At 38.7% G+C, this 16,504-nt stretch overlaps 1 protein-coding gene across 3 annotated transcripts in view; it reads left to right on the forward strand.

Annotated features, from left to right (window-relative positions):
- ntrk2a (neurotrophic tyrosine kinase, receptor, type 2a) overlaps positions 1 to 16,504 on the forward strand; it is a 70,080-nt gene that overhangs the window by 1,723 nt on the left and 51,853 nt on the right. For 2 of the 3 annotated variants that reach the window (XM_088295864.1, XM_088295870.1), the window contains exons 2-12: positions 1,669 to 1,743; positions 2,975 to 3,046; positions 4,080 to 4,148; positions 4,392 to 4,540; positions 10,702 to 10,835; positions 12,377 to 12,509; positions 12,650 to 12,721; positions 13,449 to 13,697; positions 13,823 to 13,849; positions 14,773 to 14,810; positions 14,882 to 14,981. In XM_088295864.1, coding sequence (XP_088151990.1) covers positions 1,669 to 1,743; positions 2,975 to 3,046; positions 4,080 to 4,148; positions 4,392 to 4,540; positions 10,702 to 10,835; positions 12,377 to 12,509; positions 12,650 to 12,721; positions 13,449 to 13,697; positions 13,823 to 13,849; positions 14,773 to 14,810; positions 14,882 to 14,981 — 1,118 coding nt within the window. The remainder of the gene's footprint in view (positions 1 to 1,668; positions 1,744 to 2,974; positions 3,047 to 4,079; positions 4,149 to 4,391; positions 4,541 to 10,701; positions 10,836 to 12,376; positions 12,510 to 12,649; positions 12,722 to 13,448; positions 13,698 to 13,822; positions 13,850 to 14,772; positions 14,811 to 14,881; positions 14,982 to 16,504) is intronic. The other variant, XM_088295879.1, reaches the window with a different exon arrangement.

Raw genomic sequence — 16,504 nt, forward strand, 5'->3', positions numbered from 1 at the left:
AGCGAACATCTGGAATATTATGTTTTCCCTCCATGCATTGCCATAGAGTTACGTTTAGCGGAGAACATGGTCAAATTTGATGGCGATTTTCCATCACAGTTAATTTTTGCTTCAATTAACCGATTCAAATGCATGGCAAAATCCAGGTGTCCTCCAGGGTACACTGTGGTCATTTACAGCAGCTTGTATCTAAACATGTAAGCCATTTAACATGGTGGCAGAGTTGCCTCCCTCCAATGCCCAATAAAATTAAACGAAAAAAGCCAAAAGCTGTTTCTCACCAGGGTAGTCAATCACACTAAAATCTTTTTAATAGGTCATTTTGACATTTTAGTTTTTTTTTTTTTTCTGTAGTCAAAACGTTTGAAGTATGCATAATCAGCCGTACTGTATTGTATGCAGTTATTATATGGTTGTTTGTGTAGCCTTCCCCAAATGTCTTCCCGGCAGTGTTGGAGCACTCAGCCAAACACACCCAAAAACAAGGCAGGTTCTCATCCATATAACGCATCACAGTAGAGAGATTTTTTTGGAGGGATTTTATTATTACACCAGACCACCATTTATTTCCGTGCATCCCCTGCAGGCAAGTCATCCAAATGCATTATTTTAACGCATGATAAAATTCAATTGTCCTCTGTGGGATCATCGATCTACAACAGCCTTCCCCAAATTACTTTACCCCCTTCAACATGCTGACAGTATTAGCGCACTGCCTTCTTCCCTGCACTCACACACACACACACACACAAAAATAAATAAATAAATACATTGTAGCATAAATGTAGCCATTTACGCTTGGGGAAATTAAGCAAATACTGTATGTAATTGTCATAGAAATCCACAAATGCACTTTTAATCTCCCGCAAATGCTACAGGCCACTTGCGCATCACACTTAAGGAATCGTTAAATTTGCATAGTGGACACAAATCCGGTGTTTTGGGGTATGCTGTCGTCATCTATAACAGGTTTTCCAGAAATTTTGAATTCTCTTTGCTATCCACATTGTTTCTGTTTGACAAACATATAAACCTTGCACCCACTTCACTTTTCCTCCGTTCTCACCCATACACACCTTAAAAAAAGCCATCCACCGGTTTACAAGCATATTAATGCTTTACAATTTTGTATTTTTACTACCTCTTGTACTTATTTGGATTAGATTGTAAAGGTGTACCTAATAATTTGAACAGTGCGCGTGTCGCGAGAGGTAGTACACATGCCTTAAGACTTTTAGTCACTTCCACTGTGTTCAGGAAGCTTTACAAATCCTATTTGAATGAGTTGTCTTCTCAATGCGGTTGCGTTCTATTCAGATGCCCTTGTGAGTACATAAAAGGGACAAGAACATTTATTTTCTTTATGTTCTGACATTGATCGTTAGTGTTCTCAAGTGTCAACAGTAAGAGCTCGTTTATGGGTCTGAACTCACCCGAAATGTTCTCGATTGTACCAAAGACGTCTACTCAACAAACGCGCTTGTAGACAGTCGTGCTTATCTTTGTGTTCTATATGCATGCATGCGTCTGTCCTCCCCACGTTCATTTTTATACTTTGACTGATAATTATACTCCCTTCATCAGCAGCACTTTGTCTCGCTCGGGAATGTTTGCCTGCTCGAACAAATGAGGCGGCCCGCCTGACATGTTGTTTGTTTCGCCCGACAGCTACATCGCCAACCAGAGCAGCTTCTCATCCATCAGCGACAAGGACCTGCACTACTACAAAAACCTCAGGAACTTGTGAGTCTATTGAAACAGCTTAATTAATGGAGTTCACTAATATGATGAAAAGATTAGAATGCATAGGGTTCACTTGAGTTTGTACGGGTTGCGATTGGTTAGCACATGCGCCTCACAGCTCTGCGGTTGGAATCCGGGCCCTGGCTTTCCTTTGTGGGGTTTGCATGAATTTATTTTCTTTTGGGGTTGATTCCAAATCCGGCTTTGTATTTTCTGCCGCGTATCAGGTTTTAATATTAATAATAATAATAATAATAATAATAATAATAATAATACATTACAAGAATATAATGTATTATATAGGAATATATTTATTAATTGTAATAGTAAATATTTATGAATTAAGTTCAGCAGCAGGTGGAATTTTTTTATGAAATGTCAGCTCACAACTCATGGAAAATCCATATTGTATTGTATACATACACTGTAGTCATTTTGTCAGCAATGGTTTTGGATACAAATGAGCGCGGAAAAACTAATCAAGATCATCTTTAATAAAAGGGTCTCGTATAAACTCACAGTGCAGACAAAATCCAAATTAACAGAGGAACAAAACACACGACAGAGGTGTACCTAATAAAATGACAGGTCAACTTGTACATGTACATAAAGAAATTGAAGAATGTACTTCATATTACATAGTTTGTAGTTTAAGATTTTCACATGGGAAACAACTTGGGACTCTTCCTGTTCCTGTAACTGACAATTTCCTCAAGTCCCAAAGCAAATCCAAGAAGAGGTACAAAACACATTACTGGACTGGAGAGATGGACCTAATAATATGCCAGGTGAGAGTGTGTGTCAAAAATTAGCCTCAGGCAAGCAAGTTTAAGTGTGCTGATCACGATCCAGTTACGTTGTACTTTTGTACAGGAAGACACTTTCTCAGTAAAGTGGTTCCTACTCCTGCACACATATTCTCATCCAAACACACAATGACGAGTGAAGGCTGTAATTTTTTAATAAAAGCATCTGATGTGACTCACATTCCAGTCCAAGAAAGCAGGCACAGGTACAGATAGTGAGTAACAACAACGTACAGACACATGTTCAGTAAAAAAAAAAAAGTTCTAAACAGGGAAACAGGAACTTTGTTTTGTGTCACAATACATTTCAGCACGTAAATGATAATGAAGAGGGTTGTCAAAAGTTTTTCATTTCTTTTTTTTTTTTAAATTAGTACTCACTTATGCACTGATGTGTTAAACATGATGTTTGTTGTGTGTGTCAGAACGGTGACCAACAGCAGACTGACGTACGTCTCCAAGCTGGCCTTTCAGAACAACGTCAAATTACAATATCTGTAAGTACAAACAAGTTGCAGGTTAGCAAAAGGTACGCTAACATACTGTCGCAAAGAGTTGTACAGAAAACATTTTTTCAATATTTTAGTCCAATTTAAAATCTTTTGTAATTAACTTGCTTAATAGTGATGACAAAATGAACTACATACATGAAAAAATTAAAGATGTCCGATGATACGATAACCTTGAATTAAAAAGTGATTCCAGCAGATAGCAAGGGAACTTTAACAAGCTCAACTGCAGTTTACTTTTTTTTTTAAACTTACGGTAATTGAAACCACTGAAGTGCTGCATGCATAGAGCCCAAGCAGGGATGAGATGTTGACCTGCTCGGGGCGCTGGAATGCTACGCTCCAAAGAGAAGTTGGAACACTTTTGCTAGCTAAAACAGCAGCACATACCAAGGTACTGTAAATAGTCTTTACTCCAAATCTCGCTTTGACCAAAAAATGGTCGTAACTTAATCACCATCTCCTAATAACGTTTACAGTTAACTGCTGAGCCCAACTGTTGCTAACCAAAACAGCAGCACATACTGAGGCACACAAACACTCTCAAAGGTGTATATAAGTGTGCAATCCTACAGCATATTGTGAATACATTTCCTCTGGCATGAAGTGAAGGTGGCCTCTTAAATGACAATTTGCTTTACAGTATCCTGTGAAGTGTGGTCTCGCCGCAATGTTGCGTACATCCTGCTTTGTAGTCAAGAAACTGTATTCCGCAATAGAAGCTTCACCTGTTCCAAATGGGTTGTGTTGTGTGCATCCTTTTGTTTGTACGCAGGACGTTTGCCCAGTGTCCTTCTTTATACTGTATTTTGTTTTAAACTCCAAATCCCCTTGTTATAAATTGTAATATACAAGCGACATTGTTTAACATACCTACTCCCATCTGCAGTTGAGTAACTGAGCGAACCTGAGTGTTTGCAGAAATACTATTTGACCAGTCCTGGTTCAGACTACACAAAACCATTCTCACTATCATTGCATTCAATAAGGCTGATTGTGATTTATTGATTGTTGTTGCCAGGAATCTGAAAGATAACAACTTGTCATCGTTGTCCTGGACCATATTCCGACACCTCAACATCTCTTACATGTGAGTAGATACATGGCTTGACGGGGGTGGAGGTTAAAGGTAAAATGATACACTGTCATTGATGTTATGCAATATAATTATGCTCATCGATGGCCCTAGTGTGTCCTTGCTCAACCTGCAAAGAAACAAACCTACTTTCTAGTCTTGCTCTGCTTCTTGCTGTCCTTGACTGTCTGCATTAAGCATGCAGTGTGTGTGCATGTGCGTGTGTCTGGGTGTGTGTGTGCATGTGTATGTGTTTAGGATCCTGACAGGAAACCCACTGCACTGTTCCTGTGAGAACATGTGGATCAAGCTGTGGCTGGGGGAGGAGGCGGACACCCAAGAACTGCGTTGCATCGAGGACGGTGGAGGACGCAGCCTTCTGTCCAGACTCAGACTAGCCAACTGTGGTGAGGACATATGCACACGCATACACTATAGCGCACACACACACTCACTCACTAGTGTTATACTCCAGACCTCAAGGTGGCAGTAATGTCCGTAATGTCATAATGTATTTAAAATAAAAGTTGAGTTGTAAATTAATATATATATATATTACACTGTATGACCACATAGTTGCTAACCAGGTGTATGAAAAAAAAATGCTATTTTCAATATGGGAAAAATACATGTTCTTAATATTTTTTACATTAAAATTTTCATCAAAGTAACCTAACTACAAAGGGTTTGAAGCAAACAACAAACTAATCACATAATTTATTTTTTTTCAGTGCAAAGGGTAAAATCAAACTCCATCAAAACGTTCATAGTAGAGAGGTACTATGTTTGTCTTACATTTCCTTCCAAATCTGCAAATAATTATTAGACCCAGTGGAAGCACAAGGACAAATATTCTTGAAATATTGTTTGGCCTGCAAATCATTTTAAAACCACAAAACAAAATATTGCTTCTAGCCACACTATACTACAGGACAGAATAAGACTCAGTGTAAGTGCAATTAAGACATGGCTGCCATCTAGTGGTGATTGGTGATATTACAACTTCAAACTCCAGTCGACCCCTGGATATTTGCAGCTCAGCAACCGTAGATTCGCATATTTGCGGATTTCATTTTCGTGTTAATACAAATGTTTTCATATTTTGGACTTTTTCCAGATTTTCACCCCATTAGATCTGTCTCTCGTGAAAGATGTAGAGTTCATGTTTAGCAGCCTTTTTTTTAAACAATTCTTTGGGTTCGTAAAAAAATAAAATAAAGTAAAATAAATAATCTCTCGAGTGATTATATATATATTATTTATTTATTTATTTTTCTTTAATATTTAGAAATCGAGGAGCATTTCAGACTGTGGTCACGGGGGCCACATGCGTCGCATTTGGTCTGCCAGTTGCCCATCTCTGTTTTAAAGCGACGGACTTTACTTTCTTAGACCAGACAGAGGTCAGACACTATAGATAATGGATGATCTTGACTTGTCTATTTCAAAATAGAAATACAGCAACAAACAGAGTGAGACGTATGTGTGAGATCAGTGCAGGCCTGAGGGCACGGTCGCCGTTCTGCCACTGACAAGCGGGCAGACCGACAGTAGAACACGCGACAGACACAGCAGACAGACAAAAACCCTGACAAAGCAAAGGCTAACCCTCCATCTGGACCTTTTCAAGTCCTCTGTGAAACCCTGACAGCCCAGGGGCACCGACCAGACCGTGCCCGCCTCTTCATGTGTCACTCCGTCAAAGGGAGGAGTGGTGGGCTTCCCCCTAATGCCAAAAATAAACCCCGCTAATGGACAGGGGCCAGGGGGGAGCAGATCAATAGGAATTATCAACGACACCGTTAGCTTCCTGCAGGCATTGTTTGTGTTCTCAACGTCCCAACTGCTCCAAGCAATCACTGAGCAAAAGTCCCTTACAGGGGCAAAATCACAGTATTTCTTTTTTTTTAAACTGTGTGTTAAATGTTAGAGATCACTGCAGACGTGGGCGAAGTATGGCTCCCGAGGGGCATTAGTATCAGACTGGCCCTCGCAGAGACCATGAAGCCAAAATAAAATGTAAAACCCAACTCAGCGAGGTTTTTGCTATATTTAGTGACTTTTCTGACCCTCGAGCAACATTTTTCCCCAATAAGAGACAACAGTGGTCTTAATGTTACTTCCTGCAACAGTAGAAAGAAGAGAACCAAGAAGATTTGGCCTGGTAACACTTCGGAAATCTGTAGTTGCACCTTTGTTGGTCAACAGTTTTCAATTACACAAGTTGTTTTTAAAATGTTTTTTAAATCATAGGTGCAAGTAAGCTTTTCTAGATGCCTTAGTTTTTCATAATACAATTAATATAATAATAGTACTAATACAATAAGTAGTGAGATATTTAGCAATATTTATGAATTAAAGATCAGCACAAGGTGGAGTTTTTTTTCTTAAACTTCATATTGTAGCCATAAATTACAGGTCATGGTGAAATCTGCTTTTTGCTTTTATAAGCTTAAAAACCTGATATGCTAGAAAAAAAGTAAAGACATATTTAGTTATCCTTGATTAAAATTTGCTGTTGAGCAGTGTTATTTTTATTTCCGTTATTTCCCATGGGAACAATTGTTTCCAAATGCAAACCAAATACGTCAGCGGGTCTGACCGGGCCGAAACGTAATGAGACCCTGTTTATGAACAGTGTCTAAAATAGAGCGATTCATGAAAAATTCATAGTGTTGGTATAAAGGAGGCAAAGAAACACTGTGTCAATTAAATGCAGACGTTTATATACTCCATTGTGATAAGCACACAAGGAGGGCTTGTGGTCTGCGGCGGGCCGGCGCGGTCCTTAAGTTGACATTATACTCGCTCGTATTGTAAATAATGATGGGCTTTGCTGCAGGCTATGTATTTTTGTGTGTTTTATCAGTGATCATCTAAATGTTTTGGCTATTTTATTTTTAGGTCTTAAATATTTTCCATTGCATAGATTCCTTCAGGGAATACTCCTCTTTGCATCTCTGCAGTGCATTAATACGAATCCAAAATTTTTAAATGTTGACACACTCTATTCTAATAAATATATTTATTGTCCGTAACGCAAATAGATACAGTTTTCCAGTTAGCCACAGTGTGTGTGTGGTACACTTAAGACACTAAAACACCACCTCAAATAGATGCATCCCCCACCCGTTTTTTTTAACAAACCCCCCCAAAAATTTCCACCAAAAACGGGGACAAATGGGGGAGAAAATCCCGGAACAAAGTTAAATTAAGTTTATGTTGTAATATCACCAATTACCACTAGATGGCAGCAATTGCTTGGTTGCACTTATACTCAGTTATTATTTTGTCCTGTTCTGTTTGAAATGATATGCTGGCCAATCATAATATTTCAACAATATTCATATTTTGAGTGAATTGATTTTTGTATTTAATGTTGGTTTTTTGCTCAGCAGTTTGTGCTGTCTTTGGATGGTAAGTTTTATGCAAGAGAACCATTTACACTGGGAAAAAAATATCAAGATGTATTATGATAAATTAAATATATCAAGAGGATGTATTTTGTAAATATTTGTCCATATTTAAAAAAAAAACTATTTTTTTCATATATCTGGTTAGGAATTGCAGAATCTTATGTGCCCCCCCCCCCCCCAAATAGCTCTGATGATGAACTGTAGCCCCCTCCAGCTTTGAAGTTGCTCATCCCTGCTTTAATAGATGCCGTTCCTCAATTAGTAATCCATCTATCGATTCATTTCTATAGACGTGGCCCCTTCCAGCTCGTGGTCCGAGGCAATTACCGAGTATGCCAACCTCGTTGCGCGTCTCTGCTCTGAGTTTTAGACAGACAACATTTTCCCCTATATGGTGTGTACAAAGACAAAGCACACATGTTGGCATGTAGGCAGTAAACAGCAGTACAAAGCCAGTAAGGAGACCAGATGGCTTCAGTGTGCACAGAGCATGTTCATACTTTTGATGAATTCCTGCCATTTGAATTAAAAGAGCGCTTGGTTTGAATTGGAATAAATTAAACCAGCAGGATGCAAATGCCATAGTTACATTCTTTTTATGGCAACATGGGAATGAAATAAAAGGGGGGAGGAAAATAAAACCAAAAGGTACAATGATGAATGGGAATGTTATTAAAGTGGATGTTTAATTAAGTCTTTTAAGAGTAATGACATTAAGTCAAACCATATGGGTGCTCTCAACCGGAAGGTCGACTGACCTTTAAACATGTAAACTTATTTATAAAGACTAATGGGGTTCAATGAGGCAGATTTACAATGAAATGAACACCGTGCACCAAAGAGTCATATTGCAGCCTTAACATATTTGGCTGATATAATATGAACGTCCTCAAATTAAAAAAACAAACAAACAAAAAAATTTCCCCAAAAATATATACCCTGTCATAAACAGTTTCCAATGTGGCATTTGCTAAAGTAAAATAATGCTCTCCATCAAGTGGGCGCTTCCCTTTTCCTAATCAGGAAAAAAATCAGTCAGTGGTGTGATTTTGTAGATGCTGTTGTTCATTTGAACGCCTTTGCTGATCAAAACCGTCGCACCTTCCAGTGCGTGTAAACACTGATGAATATTTGATCATCCCAATTAGTTGCCGGCCACATCATCTACTTAAGCTAAAACAAACGCTTTAGTCAAATGGATGCAGAATAGAAAGATCAATGTACAAAGCAAAGAAAAATCAATCCATCCGTTTTCAAGTCAGCAAAATAAACGTGTAATAATTGTAATTATGCTAGTTCATAGATGCTCTTGCTTTATTGACCATAAATTGGTTACTACAGCAGATATGGCATCTGTAAAGCTGACGTTTATAGCACAGTGCAGCTGCACATAAAGAAATATTGTTAAAGACCCCCCCCCTCCCCCATATATTTATTTATTTTTTTCAGCGCAATTTGTGAATTAGACCTCTGCTGTGCCTTTCCAGATGTTTACACGCAGGCTGCAGGTGGGCTGTAACTCAGCCAAAACGGACACACACTCATCTTTTTTTTTTTTTTTCTAGCTGCACTGCCATGCTAATTAGGCCTTCTTCCTTCTGAACGCTTCTCAATGCAGGGATTACAATCACCAAATGTCACGGCTGGTTTCACCACAAAAAGCCAAGCGTGGAAATAATTTCCCAACAGAATCCTCTCATGTTTTCCAAGCGACGATTGGCTTCGCGTTTAGGTGTAGAGACACTTTAATTGGAGAAAGTATCTTTTTTTAGGATGGCTGTTAAGATATGTTCTTCAAACATGACAGCTGGCACCACTGAAACGATTGTCTTTTACTGTCTCTGGCGGTGATTGAAAGGGTTGCTCTGGTGATAACTGGGTTGCCGTGGTGACAGGCTGACGGACAAAAGGACTTGATGAGAAATCTGTCCGGTTTAATGTGCAATTGTTGTCAACGTCTCACCATCTCCTCTGGCCGACTGGCTTAGGGCTTGTGAGGACTGTCTCTTCATTTTTATGTGGTCCTAAGTAACTAATGCACAAAGCGGACATAACTTTCATTATCTGATTAAGATCTAGACAAGCAGCTTGGTAACGGCACTTTTACAATGGAACCCTTTATATAGCACTGATTAAAATACTTCAAATAAATATGAATAATTATTACTGTTGTATAATCAAATGGAGGACTCATTATCATATAGATTGATGACATTTTCAAACGTTGAAGTGCAGGTTTTGCAGTTGTTTCAGCATCATATGAGTTCATATTGACACAACGCTTACAGCTCTAGGGAGTACACACCAGATACTTTGATTTGATGTTTGGCTTGATGTGATTCGTTACAATTTGTTATTATTTTTTTTTTTTAACCTCCATTGCCCATGAACTTTGACACTCCCTAAGGTCAAAGTCACGACACGAGCCAATTAAATTGACTTGACATTTTTCCTTAGCAGGTCTATGATATATGAACAAAGACAAACCCGAAAATGACAACGGTAACAAATTGTAACTTGTTTGGACTTTGGAAAGATTACAGATGGGGCTTGTGTGGCTCAGTGGTAGAGTGGTCGTTTCCCAACCTAGAGGTTGTGGGTTTGATCCCCGGCCATTGCCACCATGTCAAAGTATCCTTGAGTAAGCTCCTGGTGGTATGTCATCAGTAGGTCGATGCAACAGCGCTTTGAGTGCCTTAATAGGTGGAAAGACACTTTGAAAGTCAAAAACCATTTTCAGTGAGTATTAAGGTGCTTGTTATAAGGTCAAAAGTCACCTGTCTTCTGTTGTCTGGTCTCTCTTGGTGAGTCAAATTCATGCACACATCACCTCCTGGTCAGCCCTGTTAATGCACACACACAGACACACACAGAGGAACAATCAGTTTATTAGCAGTCTGCTTGCTGGAGACATGCCGTGATAATGAGTGTAACTGCTTCTCTGTTTCTCGTGTGTGTGCGCGTGTGTGTGTGCGTGTGTGTGTATTTGGGGAGCACATTCACACATGAAAGGCGAGGGCGCCGAGATTGAATCCAAGGTCTTTCTTTTGACTCTCTGTTTGTGTCTACGTGTAAAGTGTTTCAATGGTTGGGGAAAAAAAGTGATTTCCTTCCATCACTAATTCCCCTCTCCTCTATCTCATCTTCCTCAGAGCTTCCCATGGCAACACTGACGCCGTCCAAAGTGACCGTCATGGAGGGTGAGAACATGCAGCTGTCCTGCGCCACCTCCGGAGTGCCCTCGCCAGACCTCATCTGGAACATGTCGCTGGTTACAAACTACGAGGTCCGTACACTCACATTCCAGCCCCCCGTACACGCACATAGACATACACGACACGTACCGTACATAGCTCACAAGTCATGAAAACGAGGGCAATGAGGCCTCATTGCTTGGACTCATCGTCGGTAAATCAAACTAATGGTTTCAGGGTGAGGAAATGAATGGTGCTATTGCGTGAATAATTGCTAATGTCTTTTCAGAGGATTAAATCTACACTTTGTAGCACTTTACCTCGTCTAATAGACTGATAATATTTGCAGTTGGGGTGTTGTTTGAGCTTAATTGAAGATGACTTAATATTGAAGAGGCATTGAAGGAATGCAATAGAAAATTATAATGATGACTTGGAATGTTATACATAAGCATTAATTATGTTTGAAATCAGTTTCTGATTCACATCGTCGTAATTATAATGTTTTTTTACTCAAGGTAACGCAAACATTTTTCGTTGTCACACCAATAATAAGAATACAATTAAAAAAAAAATAATAATAAAACGGCTCCAAAAATAGTATCTGTACACCTGTGCTTGTCATCCCAGTCCCTTTTGCTGCCGAATCAGCTGCCTCCCATCCTTTGTGTCTTGTCCAGGTGTTCCTCGTTGTCTCGTTAATTTGCTTGTATTTAGTTCCCTGTTTCTTTTCAGTCCTTGTCAGGTCATTATTTATGTCAATTGTCCTCCAAAAGCTGCCCTTGCCAAGTCTTGTTGCTTTCGTTTTTTTCTTAAAGTCAAGTTTTCCCAGTGTTTGCTTTTCTTACTTTCATTCTTGTATTGTATATTTTGTTTAGATTTTGCATATCCTAGCTCTTCATTTGCCATTTTGTTTTCTTTAAATTAAATCATGTCATCCCTGCAAACCTGCCGCCGTGCGTTTGGGTCCTCTACCATATCAAACCTTCATACGAAACCTGACAGAATATCTTTGGCTTAGGAGATCCTTTACGTGTTGTTCCATGTAAATAAACATGACAAAAGCTACAGTTGTACTATATACATACATACATACGCCATGTATTGAGACGTATTGAATCATAAGTCCCTCATGGCTAGCTAGCAAGAAGAATTAACTTCTACATAGCTATCTCTCCACCGATCTAGCTAGCTAATAGATATTAATTAAGCTAGCTAGCTATGTAGAAGTTAATATGAACAGCACCATGAATGGTCAGGTAGCATTATGTGTTGCAAAAACAATACTTATATTAGTAAATTAGCCATAAATGAGCTGTTGTGCACTAAGGCTAATCAGCAGCAATTTATCAAGCAGAAAAGTAGATGCACTTAGCGATAAATAGTCCATATATAAACATTTCAAACCAATAATAACATGAATGTAATACAATACTGTACTGTTCATACAATAAAGTACATGCAGAAGTGAATGTGAACACAAGCAGCAAGAATAGTCAGCAGCGTTTCTACTACATGGATCAACAATGTATGTAAAAATGAAACCAGCAACACAGTGAAAATTAAACAGGAAAAAGCCTCTTGAGAAAAACAATTTCAACAAAAATTCTTTCACGCTTCATTCTGTTGACAGATCGAGACATCAGGTCAGATCTCTGTGCTTCGGTTGTCCAACTTGTCATCATTGGACCATAACAGTAAGATCAGCTGCACTGCACAGAACATCGTCGGCGAGAAAGAATCCTCGCTGCTATTGGACATACAATGTACGTTTGCTCTCTTTTTGGTACAAAAATCCAATTAGATGAAAGTCTTCCATGCAGAGCCGGACAAGACAGACCTATGCTTTTAACGCTTCACGAGCGCTAATTTTCTTTTTTGTGTCCGCTTCTGCTATACTCCTCAGTTCCTCCGAATATCACCAAACTGAGCGACGCCATCTCAGATCACCACTGGTGCATCCCCTTTAGTGTCGCAGGTAAATTGGGGATTGGACTGTTGCCTGTCATATACACTCACTAGTGAGAGACCGGCAGGATTGTGAAAATTGATGAATGAATTAATTTCCTTAAAAATTGTATTGGCCATTGAAGAATCAGATACATTTTTATATTCATTTCATTGTCCACCTGCATTGGGGCCAATATCTCTTGTAACAACTAATTTGTTATTAATTGTAAACGTTTTTGTAAAATCGCACATTTTTTTTTCTTTTTCCTTTTTTTAATGGCATATTATGACTCAAAATACAAAATATTTCTCATACAACAAATAACGAGAGATGTGAAGTTTTAAAAGAAGAATTTTATAAGGAGTGAAGTCATAACCAAGTGCAAAAAAAAAAAAAACCTTTTTCCGAGAATTAAGTACCGTAATAATTTTGTTATAAATGAGTTTTATTTACATAATGATTTTATTCTCGTGTAATGACGTATTATTATGAATCACGCACTTTTATGAATTTTATCTCCTAAAATTGCTACTTTCTTCTTGGAAATAGAAATAGGAAAACATGTTCTGTTTTAGACAAGAGTAATAGTAAGTACAAGATAAAGTCCAAATTTTACTAAGCATTACAGAGAATGGATGGATGGATGGTTTGGAAAGATGTGATAGGGAGCGTTTTTCATAGGCCAACAAATAAAGTATATCAGTCACTCAAAAATTATTTTCAGGATGAAAAAGCGAATTGATGTGTTTCTCAGGCAACCCAGAACCCCGCATGCAGTGGTTTCTGAACGACAAAGCAGTGACGGAGGACAAATTCATCAAGACAATGATCTATGATGTGACAGAGCGTGAGTATCACGGCTGTCTGCAGCTGGACAGCCCCACGCACCTCAACAACGGCCTCTACACGCTGGTGGCCAAAAACGAGTACGGAACAGACCAGAAGCGGGTCGAGGCCCACTTCATGCACAAACCCTGGGACGGTGAGGACCCACACTTGACAGGTCATTATGGCGCACACCACATTTGAATTTTGCAAAATCAAAAGTTTTCCTGTTGTCTTGTCTTTAATAGCCTATTGAACTCACTTTCAAATCTTTATTTTGAATCTTTTATTGCACTTGTGCAGGAACTGACAAAGATTCATACTACTACGGTGAGTGAAATAGATGGAGGAGTGTTTGCTTGAATGAATTGCTCTCCAGTTCAAAATGAGTATGTGGGCCATACTGAATAGAAGAAGAAAAAACAATACTGCATTACAACAATTACTTATGAAAGTACTCATTCTTTTGCAATTTTTCACATCCCGCCCTGACATTTTTTATGTTGAAAATAAAGAGAATAAATGCAACCACCCCACCCTAGCTATTTTAACAATATGTGTGAATGGACATATATTTTTAAGGATGAGGTCAACATTTTATGAGCATAAACGTACACCTAAGTATGAGAATGTTGAAAGTTGACAATTTTGACATTCATTTAAAGTACATATTTATTCTTGTAATAGTCTCAATAGAAAAAAAAAATAAGAATAAAATAAAATGTTTTCTTCCTCTGTGTGTGCTTCCTTTTTTGATTTCTTGATTTATTTTATTTATTTATTTTTTTACCATTTTGATCCTCATCATTAATGTCCCTCAATTTGGGGAGTGTGCGCCGCATATTTCCACACCCTTGCAATGAGGATGACAGTCGACGCTAGTGTGTCTTTCTTCGTCATTGTGGCCCATGTTTATTCTTTTTTTTAAATTCCTTTACAGCTTTGCATGCTTCATGTGTGCGATTGTTGTTTCTGTGGTTACTCAAATACATGATTGATGGCCTCATTTGTAAGCTGCATGGTACAGAAAATACTGTTAAAGTATGCAGGCATTTTTTTTGTGATCTAATTTGTTTTTCCTTTCTCTCTCTTGCTGCTTCTTAACATCACCTTCTCTTGGCTGCAGACTTCCCCATAGGTACTGCTATCAATAAGTTGTGCTACCCTTAGTATGTGGTCTAAAACAAGAGCAAAGTCATATGGCCATTCACTTGTTTAACAATTTATTTCTTTAATTTTGTATTTTTTAACAGATGGACCTACTTCAGACCCACCAGAGGACAGAGTCGCCGTAAGTCCTCAATCAACATTCCATCTGGCCTGTCTGCTTGACATATCTGCTAAGTTGTCCACTACCCGCAGGTGTACGTTGTGGTGGGCATCGCCGCCGTCGCCTTCTTCGGTTTCCTGATTATGTTGGCCATCCTCAAGTTTGGCGGCAACTCCAAGTTTGGCATCAAAGGTAAGACTCAGCGAGTTGTCCATTCTGTTTGACGAAGACACGGGAAGGTTTTGATGCCGGGGTGGAATGGATGGCTTCATGAAGACGCGATATAGCAGCTCTCCCGCAAGGGGATACTCAACAAGTGCTATTTATTGTACAGTGGAACCTCACAGAAGTCGTGCATTTGGGACCTTTTGAGGAAAAGGATACTTTTAAAGTTCAAAAATACAAAAAGACACCCATGAGACCTCAGTTCAGTTGTCATTGTAGTTTTTTTTTTACTTAGCTTTGCAAAAGTAGCTTTCCTATACTTAGCATTGTTTTGCCTTGTTTAAGTAGTGTTACGTTGCAGCTGATTTTGTTAAGTTACATAATCCTTTGTTGCATTACATGACATGGTGTGTTAAGTTGTGTTACATTACGTTTCATTGTGATGTATTACATTGCGTTAAGTTGCGTTTGGGTAAGTTGTGACGGTGCATTGCATTGGACGTGTTGTGATACTAGGCTTTGAATTGTTTCGTTACGTTATCATACTTAGAATGGGCCTACAATACATGAAGTTGTATTACGGTACGTTGTGTTATAACGTGTCGCATTGCATTGTGTTACATTATGGTACGTTGCGTCACGGTATGTTACGATGCAGTACGTTGCATTGCACTGTGTAACGGAAAGTTGTGTTACGGTATGTTGTGTTATTGCACAGTGCGTTGCTCTCCATTACCATATGTAATATTATGGTACGTTGCTTTAAGGACGTTGCACTATGATACGTTGTCTTACCGCATTTTGTGTTACACCGCATTTAAGTAAGTGAGGTTCTGTGACGGTGCGTTACAGTCTTTTGCATGTGCTCTGTTAGCCGATAGTGTGTTGAGCTTCAGTTGCAGCCTGAAATGTGAAGATAATACATTTTACATTTGAGATGTTTTTTTTTTTTAAACATTTATTTTAATTAAAACTGAGAGAGAGAAAAATAGTGTGATACAGACCAACTCGTTTTAATCTGGAGCTGAATATTTCTATTTAAATTACAAAAAAAAAAAAAGTTCTACTATAATTGTCACCATTGTGTTGTTGTGTTGCTGCTCTCATTGGAGAAACACAATGTTCATTGAAATAATAAAAAAACAGAGGTCGCGTGTTCATGAATCCATCCAGTCCAGGCGGTGGCAGCCACAGAGAAGCCCTTTTTTAATTTCTTTCCTTTCAAATGAAGTTTCGTTGAGCGTTTGCTTCCATTCGATGTGATGTAGTGAGTCGATTTAGCTAATATCTTAGCTTGGCATTCCTCATTCTTTCTGAACTAACCATAACTGCTGCACATAACATGCATGTGTCATGTTTACTACGTCAACTTTTAGAGCTACGCATACAGTAGATGCTTTATAATCACTCTGTAAACTCTCAACACTTTTTCAAATATGTGTGCTGGAGTCTCAGTTATGACAGTTGAAGTGGAATATTTTGGCAGAGAACGATTCATAGCCCTCTGGGGAAAGGTGGTGATTGTGACAGATGGACAATGTAGGAGATCT

The sequence above is a fragment of the Idiotropiscis lumnitzeri genome, chromosome 1 (genome assembly GCF_059441095.1).
Source record: "Idiotropiscis lumnitzeri isolate Australia: NSW breed Sydney's pygmy pipehorse chromosome 1, RoL_Ilum_1.0, whole genome shotgun sequence".
NCBI classification, from domain to species: Eukaryota; Metazoa; Chordata; class Actinopteri; order Syngnathiformes; family Syngnathidae; genus Idiotropiscis; species Idiotropiscis lumnitzeri.